This window comes from Aristolochia californica, unplaced genomic scaffold (genome assembly GCF_029961685.1).
Source record: "Aristolochia californica isolate CCGP_79_NKW_82.1479 unplaced genomic scaffold, dmAriCali1.0.hap1 SCAF_11, whole genome shotgun sequence".
Taxonomy (NCBI): domain Eukaryota; kingdom Viridiplantae; phylum Streptophyta; class Magnoliopsida; order Piperales; family Aristolochiaceae; genus Aristolochia; species Aristolochia californica.
In genome coordinates, this window is record NW_027181782.1 from 33,729,356 (window position 1) to 33,750,122 (window position 20,767).

Below are 20,767 nucleotides of genomic sequence, written 5' to 3' on the forward strand. Positions count from 1 at the left end.
TTCTGAATTCGTGATGTCTTTTTCTGTTTTGTGGCATAATCTGGAGAATTTGATGGGGAACTGGAGATTCAGTATACTGAAGTTACGGTTGGTTACGGGAAGATTAGTCTGAAAGGGTTGATCTGTTTATTTATTTATACCAATTATTAGCTTTCTGACTTTTGGTGATTATGACGACGTCGTCATGGAGTCATCAGTTTTTTTTAAAAAACAGGAGCCTGTTGTTCGGATGACAGTTGCCTTACGTTTGGTCGATAACGATGAGGACCTGCTCGATGAAATGCTCAAAAGACAATGTTTGGCTCTCTTTTGATTCTTTATTTCCGGCTCTGTAACATGACGGAAGGATTCTATTTAGAAGCACTGTGAACAATGACCGGGACCTGCTCGATGTATTGCCGTAAAGATGTTTGCCGATTACTGTTGAAACCTTTTACACTGTGGAGCTGTTTCTCGCAACAAAAGAGACTGCAAGGAAGGCACCCTATTTTATGGGGCAATCGAATTAATTCTGGTTGGTAGTAGATAGGAGAGTGAGTGTCCTCTGGATAACGTAGTGGAGTTCTCGCCCTCGTTGAGATATTAGCTGAAGGGAGCTTTTATACTTCTGTCTCTTTTTTTTTTTTTTTTTTCAATGAAGAGATCGCCTACCTACCAACCGCCCCATGGGTTCTCCTCCTCTCACTGCTTATCCAGAAATCCGGAAATGTAATGGAGCCAAAATTCGGTATTTTCTGAGCAGAACACAAGTTATTTTTGTGGCTGACAAGTGATGAACAGATTCTGAAATCCCATGCACAGAAGAACAGAAAGATGGGATCGATTCGTTTCTGTTGTTAATTAAATCTGCTAAAGAAGTGAGAACAGAAAAAAGGTGGTAGAAAGTGGAGTGGTAGAAGTAGATAGGTGTTGCAATAATATACCTGTATATTATATGGCAATAGTTACAAGACAGCAAGTAAGAGAACACAGAGAGTGGAAAAAAGGAGTGAGAGCAATCTCATTTCTTCCTTCATTTTTCCTCGGATCTGTACTCTCTCGTACTCTTTTGACACAGAGACAACTCAAATTTTCAGCAGAGCTTATCTCCTCGTTTATTTCATTTCAAGGCTTCTGTAATCCAAAATTCCAGTCTTGTTCAACTCCAAGAACCCGTTACAGCTACAGTCGTTACTCTTCTGTAACCCCAAACTGCAAGAGAAGCAGCTTTTACCTCTGTTGAGGGGGTCCTTTGTTTCCTGCAGTTGAGAGGGGGGACTAATACAGAGGTTTAAATTGAGGTCCAAGCCTCGAAACCCTTTGGAGGATTCCTGCGCCTGTGTTTGATTCTTTACTTGTCCTTTCGAGTAGGAGACGGAGATGTCAGATAAGGAGAGGGCGTGGGGCTCTTGGTTGCTGGGTCGGTGAGTTGCTGGGTCTATTCCTCGGCTTAATAGTTTCCGCCTTATATGGGTGTTCCAGTAGTTCTTTATCTCGTTGTCAGTCCTTCCAGGGAGCCTTCCCGCTATCAGAGACCATCTGCAGAAGAAGAGAAGTACGTTCTCCTTCAAGAAAGTTCAGAATTGGAAAATCTACAGAGTCCAAATCGAGAAAAGCCAAACTCGAATAATTGAATGAATTCAAGGGGAATTAGGAATTCTCCTCCAGCTTTCTAGTCTCACGACAGAGAGACCAGAGGAGGAAAAGAAGAGAGAAAGAGTTAATGACACTACGAGCAGACTCACTTGTTACCCAACAAGCTATGGAGCTTAATAATCAGCTCATCTTCCTCCTCCGTAAAATTCCCGCGCTTCAAGTCAGGCCGCAGGTAATTGATCCAGCGAAGTCGGCAGCTCTTGCCGCACCTTAGCAGGCCCGCCGCCTTGGGCAGCGACCTCCAACAGCCTTCCCCGTGCACTCGTATATGGGCGATGAGGCGATCATCTTCTTCCTTGGTCCAGGCGCCCTTGTTGGTATGCGCCTTCTCGCAGCAAGGTGATCTCCCCATCTTCCTTCCTCCCGCTTCCTTTCTTCTTCTTTTGGATCGTTCAGTCGCCTCCGCCCTGGGCTTTATAGACGTTTGACCGGGCGTGGGCGCAGCACCCGCGGGACCCACTTTCTTCTAGACGCGAGTTGGTGGGAAAGGTTGAGAGGACTGGCTGGTAGTGGTAGCCGCTCGATCGAAAGATGAAATGACGACGTCAGCATGCTTTTTTTTTTTTATATATAAAAAAATTTATATTTTTATCGAAAATGAAAGCAATAAATAAATGTGACAGTGACAGCACCTTCTCTTGGTAACACTCAGGTAGGTAGGTTTTTAAAAAGGTAGGATGACAATATGGGCATGATTCCGGCCTTTGTTTTTTTACTCTTCTTCTGCTTTTTCTACACTCCAAGCGACAAAATTCTTTTAATCCTGGCTGTTGATTTGGTGGGCCACCTGTTTGTAATTCAAGTGTGGGACCCAAGAGATATGTGCAGACTGATTTGTTGAAGTGGGTTCTGTTCAAAAGTGGTGCCAATTTAGGTGTTCAAGTGGTGGGTGTAGTGGTCCTATGGTCATCATATAACTACATCAATAACCAGTTTTGCTTGGAAAAGGAAGATGAGGTGATTATGCTTTTGGGGGGGTTTCTTCCAACGAAGAAACAACTCTCTGTGGAATCTTAGAGAGAGAGAGAGAGAGATAGAGTGGGGTTTTGGAGTGGTGTGTGGGCTTTTGCTTAGGTTTACCTTCCCCAATTTAATTAAGACAGAAAAACATGTTTAAGTTGTGAAAAAATACTTGATTGTGTGTAATTTAAATGATTGCAGCTGCGAGAGACAAGACGTAGGCTTATCTTGAAGCGAATCTGTATAAATATTATGTTTTTGTGCTTGATTATTTTTTCTTCTGCGATTATTATTGCTCTCGTTAGTATTGAATTAAGATATCTGATTCCTAAACAAAAATGAAGAAAGAAAAATGGGCTTTTTCTTCCGGTTCTTCGTCTTGTCATTCCTCATCTTTGGGAGGTAGCGTGGCGACGCCAACCTTGTGTGGGAGAAATGAAAGCCATTAGTCATAATATGCTACCAACCTTGTGGGGCAAGACTGGATGGTTGCTAGTGGAGTTAGGGCTTTGTTGTTATCTCGTACCCCTGTGGGGACATGGGGTTGCCCACCTCACGTGGCCTAAGATTGGGATGCCAACTACCCTTTCACATTCTCTCCCTCTCTCTCTCTCTCTTATAGCCAGGGAAAATTATTTAAAAAAAATAAAAATTGATAGTTAAGTTTTGTTGTCTATTATCACTCAAGTGATGTAACTCATTCTTTTATAGAAAGAGGTATCATTGGTGCCATAAATAGAAGATGGTGGGATCCCTGGTCTCAATTGTCACATCCAATGTCATTTAGGTATCTGTCATTAGTAAAAATTAGATAATGATCTTATGGGTCATAAAGAAGGCAGGTTGATACTGGATGTATGGAAGAGGGCAGCAGTCATGTCTCCCCCACTCTTGCATTTTGAGCCACAGGAGCTCTGATGAGTTGTTGTTAGTACCAACCCAAGTGCACCTCATCTTCATGTGTTTAGGCTCTGAAGTGGGCTCAGAGACACTGTGTGGATGTAAAGGTTGGTGTTAGTTAAGGAACCAGAGGTGGTGGGTCGACATGTTTCATAAGGTGAACCATTTTGGATAGGATCTGTTTGGTTTTTAATAAATTTTAAGCCATTCTATTATTTGTCTACAATATTATTGATGTGAACAATATGGATTGGCCATGCAGGTGTAGATGATTTGTGATTCTTTAAATTTCTTTGGTTTGGACTATCAAGACGTCTCAGATAGTCTCCATCTAGGCATCCAATTGAAGAACAACAATGTGAGGTTGTTCAAGTAGTTCGAACCACTTTGCCCAAAACTTGCTCATAAATCTCAAATCGTGATCACTTACAACCATCCTGGGTTGCAAGTTCTATCAGCCTCAAGATAAGTTCTTCCCCACCTGAAACCATGTTATCACTTCAATATCTGAATACCCTTTTGGCCCCGTTAGTGCTCCTGATTAAAAATTTATATATAAAATTTTGATTAGTAAGATAATATATAAATTTTTTAAGGAATTTTTAAGGAAAATTAAATGGATTTGTTAGTGTCTTTTATAGGGAAATAAATAAAAATTAATAATCAATCTTATACATTACTATACTTATTCGATAATTTTTTAGTTAAATAAAATATTAATTATAAAATTGCCATAATTTTTTTCTCTTATAGTTTTTCGGCTTATCTTGTTTGAAAAATTATATGATTTTCCTGGTAAATATTTCTGATCCATGATACTTACCAACCCCACGTATAATCTCCCTGCGGTATTTAAAAGACCTAAGAAATCTATGCCAGGAATGCATGGGCAACCGGCATGAATACAGCAATAAACTCTACCAGATCTTGCCATTGACGCACCTCACTGGGTGTTCTATATCAGGTTTGAAATGCTCACCCAACCTTTTCTATATCAGGTTTGAAATGCTTAATGTAAGTGAAGTAAAGGTTTAAATTTACTATCCAGTCGTACTTTCTTGCCTCAGTTTCTCAGCTTCTTTCTTGCATGGTAGGTTATGTTCTCCAGGAAGAAATAAAATTTTCGATTCCCTCTTGAAGCTGTCACAAGTACTCAACGTGTATTCACCATTTTCTAGCTGGATATCAATGCGTGTTGAATCAACTAACCAAAGGAGATTGAGGGGAATTGTTTTATCGATTTTTACACAAAATTATAAACAGTATTTAGCCATTTAATCTATAAACATGGGATTTGAATACAAGATAGGAGAACGACTCGTTGAGCATCACCGGCTGATGCAGATGCACACCAGAAGTAGATTGCACAGTAGGTCTCAGATCCTTTGTGCAATTCACCTTTGATGAACTAGGGACTTACCTGAACAGAGCAAGTCCAGTTGGTGTGAATATGAACACTCAGAATGAACAGAGCAAGTCCAGTTGATGTGAATATATTCAACATAAGCTAGTTATAGATATTTTTTAGTATGGAAAACTAAAGCTGCAGTTTGGTACATGATCTTGCTGTAAGCACAGAAAAAAAGTAACATACCAAATTCTGCCACAGGAGATGAAGGTCATTCTGCTTTTGTTTTATTGTTCAGACACAAGTTTTTAAGTTTGCAACATATACTGGTGAGGCTATATACAAATGATTGGCTAGATTTACCTTCGATAAACTACTGTACATGGAATGCAAACGATGTAGCAAAACTCAAAATAATGCCTCTAAATCTTTACCTTCTCACTGTTCAGAAGTTTCAACTGTCGTCTCTCTTGGTCAGAGAAAGTATGGTGGACACCATTAGCCTGTAGTCAATAGGTTTTGTAAGATATGCGTCCATCCCGACTCCCAAGCACTTGGCTTCATCTGAGTACATGGCATGTGCTGTTAGGGCAACAATGGGGATATGTGAACTGGTTCCTTCTTCAGATCTTCTGATTTCCTTTGTCGCTTCATAGCCATCCATCTTCGGCATCTGCAATTTGCAGAGAAGTTTTGGAGCAGCTATGCAATAACTATAGTATCAACCGGCTATTTATTTCTATATTGAGCATTTTGATGCTATGAGAGTTAAAAAACATGTGTTTTCTGATTTTGTTTACTCACTTGACAATCCATAAGGATCAGATCTATATGAGGAATTTCATGCAGTTCTGCGGGGGATATTGTCTCTCTATTCACTGTGTATCTCAGAGCCTCTACAGCCTGCAGTCCATCCCCTACAGCTATAACTGTTGCCCCCATTTTTTCCAGCATTATACTTGCAACTCTCTGTAGTACAGGTGTGTCCTCGGCAAGAAGAATACATAAGCCTTGGAGAGATCCCTGGTGGGCTGAAGCCTTAGTTGAACCATCAAAGTCGTTCTTCTTAGAGCAGTCCTTGATTGATTGATGATTTGTGAGTTGTAAAGTTTCACTGGTGAACTTTGACATCCTTTGGCTACTTGTCGTGTCTTCAGATGATAATGACTGGAAATATTGGTTTGGCATCACCTGTGACGTTACAGATCTTGTTTGACTTGGGTATTCTGCCTTGATGACTTCTCTATCTGTGCTAGCCACTTGACATGGCTCACTTGAGATACTGTTATATTTCTTGAAACAACTGTTTCCCAAATGTGTGCCTGTGTCCTTAACTTCTGCTGCTGAAGCATCAAAATAACTAGACACTTCAGATGATTTTACTTTGCTTTCCGATATACTTGGACTACTAGTATTCAAGCAAGGAGAAGAAGGTGGCAAAATTCTTTCTCCATTTTCTTCTTCAATGGGAATTGAAAGTTTCCCTAAGTCACAACCACCCAAGTCAGAAATATCGGAGTCATCTGTGCTGGCAACATCAATGTGAATCTGATCTGTTTCAAGGCATTCACATAAATCTTCAATACCTGAAGTTCCACAGACATGATTTTGTCTTTGAAGATCAAGGTTCTTTTCTCTTACAATAGCTTCCAAAACTTGAAAAATTTTCGACTTATACAGTGGTTTGTTAACCATCAGCAGATGACCTTTCCTCCGAAGCTCGGTCTTGACGACATTAGGTGTGTCATGGTTTAGAATCCATGCAAAGCTTGCTTTCCCATGATACCTTTCAAGGAAGTTTAGCTGTTCCTTCCATATGTTTGTGCTAATATTTAGAAGTCCAATGTCAACCAGTATAACTATAGTTGCTGTCTTCAAGTTTTGACTATTGAAAGCTCTCATCTTATTTAGTCTCAGATGTTCATTAGTTGTACACTCTGTTTTAAATGCAGATTCATCTATTTTGTTCCCCTGGAAAGCCTCCTGAAGTATTTGTGTCAGTTCATTCCACTCAGATGCTTCTCTTGTGCAGATCCTGTTTTTCCTTAACCAGTTGGAAATGATGCATCTACCTGTCTTGCCATTTAGTGCAAGCAACACCTAAATACAAATAAAAAAGTAAATACCAGTTAAAAGAGAAATAAGTTTTGCAGCAAGTGCCATTGAAACAATAGTTAATTATAAACTGAGGTACTACAAAACATGATAGTCATGCTTTATCACCCATACATTACAAAATGGTTGCTGTTTTCTGTTTTAACTTAACCATACTCGTATGGTTACCAATCATGTTTGAAAAAAAAAAAGAGTTTGAGAAAACTTAAGTATAATGAACGGGCAGTCACCATTAAGCTCCGGTCTATGAATTGTATTTGACAATAATGTCCCATGCTATCTACACGTGCACTCAGGACCAAGTGCAGTCGCATAAGAGTCCCTGGACCATCCTTCTTTACCACCTTGATCTCTCCACGCATCTTGTTAACCTGTCATTATTCATAAAAAAACCAAGCATACCGGTTAGTTGCTACCATGTCAAAGTTGCAAGCTCAGACTACATTTATTTCCTGAATGTATGATGCGTACAGATTTTCAGAAATAACCATTTAAGGTTATTGAACCCTTAAGCTATCTTATCATGGTTTCATTTTGGTGCTAATTAGTGCCAAATATTCATAGCGTGTGACGTAAATCCACATTTATCAAGTTTAAGCAACAGACCAGTCATCTTGTTGCAACAGGAATACAGGAAAGAGAAAACGCGTCCTATTCTCCATATTCAAAGGGATGCTTATGCCTCTTTCCAAATATTCAAACTATTGACATACTTTTTTTGAAAAAGTGAGAAAACATTTGACATGTCTAAGCATCGATTAAAGTGACTAAGTGAATTGGATCTCCCTTGCAGCCACCAAAGTGCGATTCCAATTTAATGACAGGAGACATGTCAAACTCACCAGGGTGCGTACAATGCATAGGCCAAGCCCTGTTCCTCCGTGCCTGAAAACATCAGTAAAGCAAACCACCATCAGGTGCATATAAACTTTTAGTAATCTCTGTAAAATGTAAAATAACTAATAAGTATTTTGAAATTGACTTTTTTTTTTTTTTTGAAAGAGAAATTTGAGTATTCACATTATCCTCTAATGCAGGGACAGTACAGTCCCTTAAAAAGACCTGCAGGAAACCAGTAGCTGGAGTTTGGATAAAGCATGTGTAGAGAATCTTGATGACAAACTGAATTGTGGCATCTGGATGGGCAATTGTCCAGATGGAAAACTGTATAATACTGTCATAACAGGAATAGGTCATTCTTTTGAGCATCAGGAACTGATATCTCTGCACCCAACTTGAGGGCATTGCACAAATGCTAAGGATTATCCTGTAAGCATTTCAAATCATGACACATCCTTCATGGAAACACACCCGAGAGGTACTAAGAATCTGGAATCTGTCACACCCATGGCCAAAGAGTACTTTTTCTGAAGCTAAGGCCTCCCAAGAGAACTTCCCCATGGAAGACAAAACAATTTATGAAGTACATACGTTCTTGTAGTCGATGGATCAGCTTGTTCAAAGCTTTCAAACACTGTTTCCCATTTGCTTGGATCAATTCCTACAAAAGAATGTTGACAGATAAGGTCGATTTATCAGAAAATAACAGCAGAAAGATTTAGAAATAACTGAATTACACTTTCATGTGCCTCATGAAAAATAACAAAACTTACAATACCTGAACCAGTGTCATCAACTTCAAATCTAAGAGTAATTGTGTCATCCTTGTAGATGGATCCTTTTGAGAGGCTTCTATGGTGTCTTGATTTTGTCTTTACAGCAGGCATTGGATCCTTTTGATCAAGATACAATGCCTCTCTGCTGTTTTCACACCAACCACGCAAAATGACGTGCCCAGCTGCAATGTTAAAGCTGTATAATCTCTAAGCTTTCTCATAATGTTTCCAAATAAAAAGCCAAAGATGTGGGTTTGGCTAAAATTTATGCTACCAAAAATACATCAACCACCATTTCTTCCTCCAGGATAACTTGTTTCAATAATAATACTAGAGAACTGAAAGAGCTGCTTTCGAAAGAGCAGATAATGAAGATTGGCAAAAACATTTAACCCAAGTGCACTTACATGAAGTAAACTTGATTGAGTTGCTGATGAGATTTGCAAAAATTTGAACAACTCTAGCTGAGTCTCCCCTAACCAATTTTGGCATATCATCTGCAATTCAAATATGAAGGATTTCAGAACACCAATTCAAATGGATATAAATCATGATTAAGCAAAATATGAGACCTGAAACTTAGGTCTCTTAGTAAGGTCATAGAGAAGCAGCCTGGTTAAAATGCTGTTTTTTGTATTATCTTCTCATTTATGTATTGAAACAAATATTTGCCTATAAAATATGTATGAGCTCACATAATGTTGTTACAGGAACAGTTACATTGGAATACATACACATTGATTAGAAAACACTCAAGAATGAAGTCTATGTACCACTCCACATTTGACACATGAGGTGAGTATCCCATCAAGATATTTCTTAGAACATCACTATAACTTCCCAAACAAATGGTTAATGTTTAATATTCATGCTTGGTCAACTACTTGAAATCCATAAAACTTCCATTAGACATGAGAAAGTGCATGCAATAACAAAATGGATAATGTAAAAGAGTGAACTTCAAGGTTTTAGAAAGAGAGAGAGAGGAGGAGAAGAATTCAGAGCGGTGGAATGGCTCTAGTTTGGGGGTCAAGCTCGACCACCAGGTCTTCAATAGAGTTCTGAAATATAATTATAGAAATGCCCCTTCTCACTTAAAAGCATTTAAACCCTTATATCTCCATACTTATACAAATTAAATGAAAATTGAACTCGAGATAAAACTAAACACATAGACTAAGATAGTGTAGCTGCTGGACTTTATAATAAGTGTAAAAATGATGATATTGCCCTTCCGTAGATTTTCTAACACTCCCCCTCAAGCTAGAGCATATATATCCATAAAGCCCAGCTTACTGCAGAATACCCTAAATTCATGTTTGCTTAAACATATCCCTAATCTGATCACCATAACACACATAGGGGGTTGCAACTTCCTTTTTCATCACAACATTTTGAAAGAAGTGATAATACTTCAATATGTTCCGTCCTGTCATAAAACACTGGGTTTTCTGCAGTGAATATAGACGTTTAATTGTCACCATACATGGTCATTGGTCCTTCCTGTTGTAGGTTCAATTCTCTTACCATTGATCTTACTCACATCAAATCCATAACTGTATGAGTCATGGCTCTGTACTCAACTTTAGCACTGGAACGAGTTACAACATTCTGTTTCTGGTTCTTCCAACTTATTAGATTACCTACCAGAAAGTCGCAATAAGTAGTAATAGATTTCCTGTCAAGCTTAGATTTGCAATAATCCGCATTTGGGAAGGCCTCTATCTTCATGTGATTGTGAGGCCTAAAGAATAGTCCTTTTCCTGGAGCCCCTTTCAAATATCTCAAAATCCCTTGAGCAGCTTGCAAGTGAACCTTGTGAGGACACTCAATAAACTGACTAATAACGCTTACAACAAAGGATATGTCAAGACTAATGACAGTAGCATATATGAGTTTTCCAACTAACCGACAATACATTGTCTTATTGCGGAGTCCATCACTTTGTCCGTCATGAAGGCCATGTCCAACCTTCATAGGAGTCTCAACGGCCTTAGCACCCAACAATCCATACTCATGTAATATGTCTAACATATTTCCTCTGAGTCAATACCAGACCTGCCTTGCTTCTAACTACTTCAATACCCAGAAAGTATTTTAGTGACCCCAGGTCTTTAGTCTGAAATTGTTTTGCTAAATGTGCTTTTACCTCCTCAATGCCTTGTACATCACTGCCAAATAATATGATATAATCTATATATACCAGTATTACCACAATACAAGATGATCTCCTCATGACAAAGAATGCATGGTCACAATGATTTCTGACAAATCCAATAGAAAAATCCATTTTTTAAAATCATTTATCCCTCCAGAAAGTCTACTGATTTCTCCTGATTTTTTTCTTTTTTCTTTTTTAAGAATCTACTGAAATCTGTGGAAAATTCTGAAATTGTTTCTGAAGGAATCTTAAAATGTCTGTCACCAAAAAATTGATCTAAATTGGATGTTTTGACTAGATGTAACAGAAACTTATCTTTAGAATGATTAAGCAAAGTCTTTCCATGGGGAATGTTTAAAGAGTACAGGAGCCAAAACAAATGAAAGTGACACTTTCTGCTATAAACCAACACAAGCCAAGTGCATGTATGTAAAGTACTACATGCTTATTAGCACTTAGTAGACTTTCCTGTGGAGAAGGCAAAGAAAGGAAAAAGAATGGGTTCTCCTACTAAAAACTCGATGAAATAGTAGACTAATTTGCTTAGACATTATTAGTTCTTTTCTTTTCCTTCTTAGATATGCGCAGATAAGTTGGAATGCAGACCTGCAAGATCCAGAACCGTCTCTACATTATGATTTATACATTGCACTGAGAACATATCCATCAGTCCTTCCAGTTCTCGCCCCAAGTCAAATTCAGCATCTTCCAGAACTAATTTTCCAGATTCAACCTACAAAAACTTGCAAATTAGGTACTGATTCCATTTGCAGCCTGTAACGAGGAAATTGATAGATGCATGATTGAAGCACCAGAAAATACTGTTAAATGTACTAAAAGATACAAGGACATATATATTCTTTGTCAAAAAAAATTCATAAGGATTTGGAAGATACTAAATGATTAGAAGGTTGTAAGTGTTCCGTGTGTGTACGGGTCCTAACCAAACAATTACTCAATATCAAAAACTTGAATTATCATTCTCAGAGCTATTTTCAATTTTGAATGGCAGTACTTTAACAGAAAACAAGTCCTATCTAAGGAAATTTAACTACACACCAACAGAATACCTGATATCAATAGTACCTGAATAAGCAAAGGAGCTGGTGCGAGAATGGATACATGCTTTAAGTAATATTACCTAATAACAGCAGCCTTGCAGGTACATTGAACAAAGTAGATCACAAGGAATAATTACAAATGAAGTGTCACATGCAGCAACATATCATGGTTGTCTATAAATTATTTATGAATCATCAGAGGTTTCAAACAACAAGCTAAGAGAGAATTGGTCACCAAATATAAATTTAATATCCTGATTTTAAGGTTATATACTATTTCTAACTCTACAAGGAATGTTTTATTTCTTTGGTGACCATATTTTACATTTTTCATTTCTCAGACATCACAACAGACGTTGCAACTATAACGACAATTTGGATGTGCTTCCGTCAATTACCATCTGCTTCTGTAACACTCATTACTGCCACCCAACGCACAAGAAACGACAAATTACACTCATGCCTCTTATTTCTAATTTTCTTCTCTCACCCCTTTCTCTTCTTTTCCTGAATAAATATAATAAATTTACACTAGGAAAAATTCTCAAAACTTCAAAGTTTAATTTGCAAGCCCTCTTGGGTGGGGGGTGGGAGTGCACGAATGTGTCTTCCCCACTTGGAGGGAAAATCTTGAGGGGTGACAGGGACAGAGAACCCCCTTTGTTCTACTTTCCTCTCCAGTGAAGAGCAAGGTCTGTCACCCGGTGGGAAGAAAAGGGGGCGCCACCTCCCTTCCATTCACCAGCCTCCAGCACAGAGACCCACTTCCTTCTTGTCAGGCAACCTAGACAGAACTGCCCTGTTGCCCTCTTTACCCTCCAGTGCAAAGTGGGGTTGCAACAGGGATGGAGGGGCAGGAGGTCTCTCCTGCCCTTCCTTTACCTCCAACAAAGGGAGGAGGGAGGACGAACAGAGAAGCAAGGTCTCATCCCCCCATACTAAGTGATAATGATGGCATCACTCTGTCTCCCACTTCCCCCATTAGTGAATGGAGAGGATGCAAAGGGATGGACGAAAAAGGGGCCTTGCATGCTTCTCATCCCCTCACTTCCAACTCAGGGAGAGACAAGGACAGGCAGGGCCTCCTTACCTCTCACTGAGTGAGAGAGAGAGGTGCACTGCGCCCCCTCCCCCAACTGCAGCCCTCCTCCTAACAATGGGAATGGATAACCGATAGTAAGAAAAAAAAAAAAAAAAAGGAGTTGGGGCAAAAGAAAATTGGAGATCAGTGGAATAAGAGCAATTACCATATTTTAGGGGTTGAGAGTAATTTCAGTATTTTCCGGTGGTGAGAATAATTTACTCTTTATGTAGTTGACATCTTTTCTCGACAATATCTATCCGCCATTTTCCTTAAGTAAGATGTAAGGAGTAAGTTCCTATTGCCATAGTCACATGAGATAAGCAGTCTTCCTTCAACATTTAAACGCATTCGTCATGAATGTCTCAAAATCTAAAATGATGACAAGGTTGACCAATCTTACAGGCCTGATCACTCATTTAGTAAGCAAATGGACAGCTGAAACAAATTTGATGACTGGTTCTGTATTCAAATGATAGAAAATCATTGGTCAAATGACAAAGGTTTAAATCGGGTGTTTCGATGTGGTTCATATTGGCACCCTTCAGATAATGTTTTATCAAGCCTTTTAGAAAAATGGGTTGCCAAACACTAATTCCAATGTTGTAAAAACCAACTTGGTCATTGACTTGATGAGGTGATCAGGTCCTGTTCAATGACAGCTGGTTGAACTGGTATGACATTATCATGATGTCATCCTTTAAAGCATTTTTTACAAAAAAAAAGGTTATGTCAAGGGAAGAGCTCCCCTCAATCTTCATTTTAGGGGAGGGCAGCAGAGCTCCTGTCTTCCCCCCTTCTTTTGCACAGAGGGGAGGGGGCCTCCCCCTACCAACAGAATAAAGAGGGCGGGGCATCCCACTCCTATCATTTTGGTTTAAGAAAAAATGGAGACGGATCACCGCCCCTCTCCTCCCCTTTTGTAGTGTTGACAAGGGGCGAGGAGTGATTGTCCCAGCCGTCACGATCAGAGAGTGGAGGCTCTTTCCTACAATTACCAAAACTTAAGGAGGGCAGGGGGTTGCTATTAACCAGGTTCCTGTAAATCTCTCTGATTTCAGAGAGGTTTTCCATTATCAAACTCAGAATCCAGATTACAAAATCCCGTCGGGTTCATGAGAAACCCTATTCGAAAAAGAAGAGGAAGAGGGAATTTACAAGTATGCCCTTGGACCAAAGAAAAAGACAAGTATGCCCCTTTACATATACATATTTACATTAACAGTTCCAATATGACATTATCATGAAGTCACCAATAACACTGACAATTTCTGATCAAACACGAAAATACATGAAAAATTATAGTAGTGAACACCAAGTGGCTCACATTCGAGCTAGTGTTTTCTTTTCTTTATCTTGATAACTTGTCACCGAGTAATTTGCAACTTCCATGTGAGCAATCATTTCAACCAGCAAACCTAATTAAAGCTATTCCATCCTAGATGGAGAAGTACATAAAACTATAAGGACAATATAAACAAAGATAATGTGCAGAATCTCACTCCCAAGTTTATATTTCAGTATTACCCAACAATGTGATCTCACCTTGCTAAGGTCCAAGATATTATTAAGAAGGCGGAGTAGAGCAGTTGAACATTTACGGATTTGTGTAACTGTGGCAAACTGCTCATTTGAAAGGCAATCATCACACATGAGGATGTCCAGCAATCCTAAAACTGCAGCCATAGGTGTTCGCAATTCATGACTGTAAAATAATCAGAGGAAACAAAATCACCTCCATGTAGAAAGATATCTTTTCATATATGGATGCAATTGAAACTAATTTAACATGGTTGATTGAGCAGATGAAATAAACAAAATAGAAGACAAGGACACAAATGGGAAGAAGCCTTCGTGAAGGGTTGCCTATTATACCATTCAAAAGAGCAGGTACACATCCAAAAATTCCTATTTATTTATTTTCAACAATAAGACAACTTTTAATATGGCATATGCACATTCAATGCATGTGATTGTACAAAAAACAAAAATTTCGACTTCAGGTCCCTGATAAAGAGTTGATGTGAGTCCTTCAATTTGGACTAACACCACTGACTTATTTATCAACCATGATTTATGTGCATGTGTTTCTTCCATTCACACAATCCAGTTCTTCATGTAGAACAGACACAATTTATTTTAAATAAATAGAATCATTTTGTATCAAATGTGCAGTCCCAAATGGCAAGAGAAGCACCCTTCTATTTTCAGTGCATCTAGTTGAGTGGGAAAAGTCACATATTGATTTGTACTAAAAAGTATTATTAGGTTATAAGGTTGAGCAATAATCCCTTTTAAGTGGCTAGTCATTTCGGGATGGTATTGGGCTCAATCCCACAATGGTATTAGAGTAGGATGTCTGCTTGCACCCAGACCCTATTTTTGCTCCATTTTGGGTTTGTTCCCACGTCTCAAGCCCATTATGTGCAAGTCTAGATGTGAGGGTATTGAGTGGGACTAGTCCCACATTTATATAAATTAAGAAGTGTTATTAGGTTATAACATTGAGCAATAGGCCTCCTAAGTGGCTAATCATTTTGGAATGGAACCAATCTAAATCCTAATAGTAACCACTTAGGAGGCCTATTACTCAACCTTATAACCCAAGAACACTTTTTAACATATACCATTGTAGGACTTTTCCCATTGAACCCTCCCTTTCACGTCCAAGTGTAAAGATAACAAGCCTGAGATCTGGATAACATACAAGGAGCACAAACTAGGCCTAGGCACAAGCAGACGTCTTGCTCTGATAGTACTGTAAAGATTGAGTCCGGTTCCATCCCAAAATAACTAGCCATTTAAGATACATGTTGTTCAACATTAAAACCCAATAACACTATTTTTTACTCTTATTTGTAGGACTATTCCCACCTGATACATCTTATAGGAAAGTTGGTACAAAAACTATGAATTTGGAAGTTTCTTGATTGCATCAAGATAGGAGCTCCATTTTAAAATACAAATAACAATAACAAAAATAACCTCATGTTTGCTAGGAATTGGCTTTTGTAGTTGCTCGAAGCCTCTGCTCTTCTTCTTGCATCAAGATGGCTTATCAATTCTGCCCTCAATTTCATTTCCTTAGATACCCCACTTGTCAGCAAAAAAATGCAAACACAACCAATAGCAAGAATGCAAAGCGATGCAGTGATCAGTATGATCAAAGTTGTGAGTGCTCTCTCATCGACCTTTCCCATTATATACTTTCTCGGAATGATGATAACACCTACCTGGAATAGTGAATTGTATTACTCATAAGTCTCAGCAAAGAGCAGAAAATCAAATAAGAGTTGGACAATTCTGAAAACAAATAGAGTGACACACTTTTGTTCTACTTCTTGAATTTGTATTCAAATCTCTAGACAAAAGAAAGATCAACTATTGTAGAAGAACCAAAGTGGTATTAACCTCACAAAAAGGAAGACGTCATAAAGTGTAAAGCTTTACCATATTTAATTATTTACTAATTTTACTTAAGGAACAAAGAATAAATAAATAGGCCTTATATGGAATGAGTGAATAGAAAGTGCAAGATCATAACACAAACTGAAGCTCACCAGAGGAAGTCTCTTTAGGTCCAGAAAAAATGAGTCAATGTAACATCTCTGTGATCCAAGCATGATGTTCTCCTCATGAATCTCATGATTTATCGAGAACTTATTTCCATAAGTTTTCTGCAACCACTCTGCTCCTGATCTTATTATGTCATCTTTTGAATCTGTAGCCATCATAAGACTGGGACCACTTGATGAATTCCTCAGCAGTGGAGATTCCGTTGATGTTGCAAGTAAATAACCCTCCTTGGAAGTCAAGTACATATGACCACTATGAATCTCTACAAGTTCTCTCATTAGCTGGCCAACACTAAAAAGTGCTGTTGTAACCCCAACAACTGCTGTTATACTTTTATTATCAGTATGATCAAAGACAGGTAATGCTGCTGAAAGCAATGGTGAATCAGTAAATTTGCTCACTGCCACATGCCAAGAGGCAGATCCATCACGAACTTCAGAGAGACCTGCTATTTTGATTAGATCTTCTGGGGGGATTTGTCTTGGGGTTCCCATTGTCACACCAGTATTAGGATTAAGTGGTTCTCTATACCAAATAGATGAAGCATTACGTTCTAAAAAGCTATAGTTCCCACCCATATGTGACGAATTTGAAAGATCAGAGTAGATATAGTATGTGTTATTACTTCTGTGATCCCTGTGAAATGCCTGAACAAATCCGTTACGGTGACTAATAGTTATTGCGTTGAGAGCTTTTCGGCTTGCAAAGAGTGCCCATGTTACATCCCTCATAACTTCATATAACTGCCATGATACACATTTTAATCAAATTACAAGCATAAAATAGAGAGATCTAATCGATTGTGAAGGCACACTGTTTACCTCAAGTTGCCTTGTGTGGGCCATAGGTTTTCCATAACGGTCAATCACGTATTCACAAAGCTTAACCTGGGCCATAGTTATCTCAACTGTGGAATTCAGAATGTTCCACATCCGCAGTATAGGGCGTTGTAGAAGTTCATAACGGAGGCCATATGCTAGGCTGTTTATTGATTTTGTTGTGTATGACCTTGTAAAATGCCATGTCAGTATTGTCAGCATCCCAATTAAAATGGCTAGCATCACCTGCAGCAACACATAGATAGGTGAACCTGGCTTGCCGTACATTATTTTACTATTCTACCGATGCAAGTAGTAAAGAATTGGTTCCCAAGCACATTACTGAGTTACTTTAGAAAATACTGGTAATAACAACAACAGCAAACACATCAACAACAACAATATAATAATAAACAGATACTTCTGGTTCTGGGACAGGTCTATTAATTCATAGAGTTTGACAAGTAGTGCAATCATATTGACTCAAAAAATATTCCGTACATAATCTAATTCTAACTTCTCAGGCAACAAATTGTTCAAGAATCAAATACTGGATCATAAACCAATGTTTCATGTTTTAACAGTGACAGCATCGAGCCAAAGTTTTCAACTTCCTATTAATTTAAGTTTGTTAACTTGACATGGAGTTAAAAGCACGCCTTCAGTGAAATGGACTTAAGACCTGTCATCTTCAACAACAAAGAGCCATCATATGATTTAGTCACAAGAACCTTTCCAATTTTTTGAAGGGACATCAAGAACTTGCCGTGATTGCAGACTTTTAGTTCTAGTTATTACACAGATTCTAGAGCTTTTGTTGTCTCTGTGCTGTACCTGTTACATGAGATTGTCATATTAATAAGCAGTGGCATTTCTTTGGTTTTCAAGTCATAACTCTGCTTGACAGCATTTTTTGTATACTTATTCCACTTGATAATATGTAAGTGGTTCACTTCCACTCAGTGGTGCACTAGAACGTTCTAGTAACTTTGAGAGGCAAAGAAGCACAAAATGAATATAGTTAAATAATTTAAAGTAGGATGGATAGATTTTGGCACGCTAACCTAAAAACAAGACTCTCATTCAGATTTCAGTATACCAAAAAAGCTACCCTTTGAGAAGAACACGAATCCAACAAACCTTAATCCATGTACAGTTTCCATGAAACTCAAGAGGCTAATCACAAGGAATAATTTTGCTGGTTAGTAATAGATGAAACCCACCTAATGAATCTTGCAGTGCAGCTATGGAATGAAGGATATGACAAGTTAACTATAAGAACTTCTTGGCATGAGGTCCTGTAGCCCTCTGCCATTCGAAAGATATTACTTCCACAGTTCATAGTACGAGTGCTGATAACAAATACAAAAGTCCTAAATGTTATTATATTGTTTATCACTGTTGAAGAGTATCAATTGCCAATTGTGTAATATTACTCCTATCATGTTTCTGAGGTCAGGATAAACAGAAACTGTTAGTCCTTCATGTACTTAAATTTACAGAAGTGTACTATCCAATATTCCATCTTCAAATACAGACTGACAGCAGTAAAGAACCAAATCTTTGTTCATAAACAGTGTAGAAGAACATTGCTATTACTTGAGAAAGTTAATCTAGATTAAACACATATTTCTCATAAATGATTCCCAAGGCAATATCACATTAAAGAAACAAAGACAGTTCCAAGATAGATGGCAAGGAGTCGCTAAAAATGTCTTCAAAGCTCTTAAGTACCATTATCGCAAGGCGAGCAACAAATACACTGTAGTAAGAGGAGAGACAGTGAGTTTTCTCGAACTGGAAGTTTTGTTCTTCATTCTCCCCACAAAGAATTGCTCTATGTGGGCCGTTGGAACTTCCCCGATTCTCGGTCGAACCATTGGTTACATGTCGGAAGCAATCAGGCAATCTTCCCCAAATGCCCACAGGTGGGGCCGGAGAAGTCGGAGGTGACTCAAAACGAACGGAAGGAGTCCTCCTCGCCATGGTTCTTCCAACCTCTGATACCAAGCCAGCTTAGCTTCATGCAGACGAGATGTAATACACAGGAAGAGGCAGCAGCAGCTGCAATAAAAAGATAGTTGGCATGATTCCCAATATGGGTTGTTTATTACTCTCCTTGTCATGTCCCACTTTTAACTGATTCGCTCGCTATTCCAAGAGTGGAGTCCTCATATGCCTCCTCTCCCGTCTCCTCCTTCACCCCTTTTTTAAATTCCCTTTTGCGAAACTTGACCGTTGCCTCCTGAGGGACGACGGAGAGAGCAAATTATACCCAGAAAGAGCAAAGCGGAGATTACCTTGGTGACCCTCGAAAGCCATTAAATGGCAGCAATCTACACAGGAAAAAAGCTCAAAGAACAGTGAAAGCAGCCAAAAGCAAAGGAGAGCCTGTGACTTGGCTTCTCGACACACCCGCGTAGCCTGTGAACAGTGACCACCCATCCATTGCTGCACCTGGTAACTGATCACCAGCCGCTCATCCAGTCTGGAGATTTTTAAGCTAATGACAGCACAAAGAGCACTTCATAAGCAATTGGCAAGTGATAATCATTAGATATTTCTAATCTTTAGCTGAAAAATCTTGATTTGGTAAAGATGAAATCCAGTTGACTTCATCAGCTATTGCGGTTTATTAGGAAGATGACTCCACCGGAGTGCCACAAGCATCCCTCTTCTCATGGGATACTATAATAAACCACAAGATTTCCTCTTAATTTTGTCATCATTACGGTGTTAATTCACAATCAAACAAAAATTAATACATTAAAGGACATTTTAGGCAGCTTCTAAGGCCAGAATATATCATTCTAATCAGAAATCAGGCTCTCTAGGTGGAATGTCATCTACAAGCTTACCATCATCCATTTTATGCTTACTTTTTCCACCAATAGACCCACAATATAAACTTTGCAGATTTAAAGAGAAAAACACATGATATGTGAAACCTCTTTATTATCTTCTTCTTCTTTTTTATTTCTTGGACAAATTTCTTATTACTGTTCTGGGGCATCAAACCCACCTTGGTTTGAACCCATAAAAAATTTTAAACTCTTATTCGTTTAATAAATATAGGTTTAATTCGATCCAAACTCAACCTAACTCTACGTGTTTGTACTTTCTCCTTTATGGTCACAAGTAAACTCTTATTTAATCATAAGATTAAGTAACAAAAATAGTTTTTTTTTCAGAAATTAATGATCGATGTTTTATTCCAGTATCAATCGACAAAGGATAATTTAAAGATTGAAAACCAGAGATTCCTCTAATAAGTGAGATTCGAAGACCAGACCCATCACAGAAACAAACCAAAACTGGAATCCAATTGATTCATTTAACAAAATCTATTTCTTTAGCACGGTTGAATGAAATGGGATTAAAAGCAAAGGCAGGAGACCGATTTAAGGGTGAAATAACCCAACTGCCCAAGAGTTAAACCATGAGCGAAGGTGGTTTCATGTAGTAGAGGCTGGCTCTGTTTCTAAAAAGAATCGGA

The 20,767-nt window shown here is 38.5% G+C and overlaps 2 protein-coding genes across 2 annotated transcripts; both read right to left on the reverse strand.

Annotated features, from left to right (window-relative positions):
- Positions 1 to 909: 909 nt before the first annotated feature.
- On the reverse strand, positions 910 to 2,004 carry LOC137944911 (MYB31 transcription factor31-like). Its single transcript, XM_068790714.1, has 2 exons — positions 1,725 to 2,004; positions 910 to 1,518 (listed from the first exon to the last, which is right to left on the reverse strand). The coding sequence occupies exons 1-2, from the start codon at positions 1,985 to 1,987 to the stop codon at positions 1,095 to 1,097; spliced, it is 687 nt and encodes a 228-aa protein (XP_068646815.1). The 5' UTR covers positions 1,988 to 2,004; the 3' UTR covers positions 910 to 1,094.
- A 3,107-nt stretch (positions 2,005 to 5,111) lies between these two features.
- Positions 5,112 to 19,257, reverse strand: LOC137943821 (histidine kinase 1-like). Its single transcript, XM_068789255.1, has 13 exons — positions 19,006 to 19,257; positions 17,275 to 17,517; positions 16,438 to 17,196; positions 15,863 to 16,110; positions 14,423 to 14,582; positions 11,342 to 11,468; positions 8,982 to 9,071; positions 8,577 to 8,756; positions 8,390 to 8,459; positions 7,801 to 7,843; positions 7,189 to 7,329; positions 5,648 to 6,943; positions 5,112 to 5,516 (listed from the first exon to the last, which is right to left on the reverse strand). Exons 1-13 carry the CDS (start codon positions 19,255 to 19,257, stop codon positions 5,298 to 5,300), a joined length of 3,828 nt encoding a protein of 1,275 aa, XP_068645356.1. The 3' UTR covers positions 5,112 to 5,297.
- Positions 19,258 to 20,767: the final 1,510 nt, after the last annotated feature.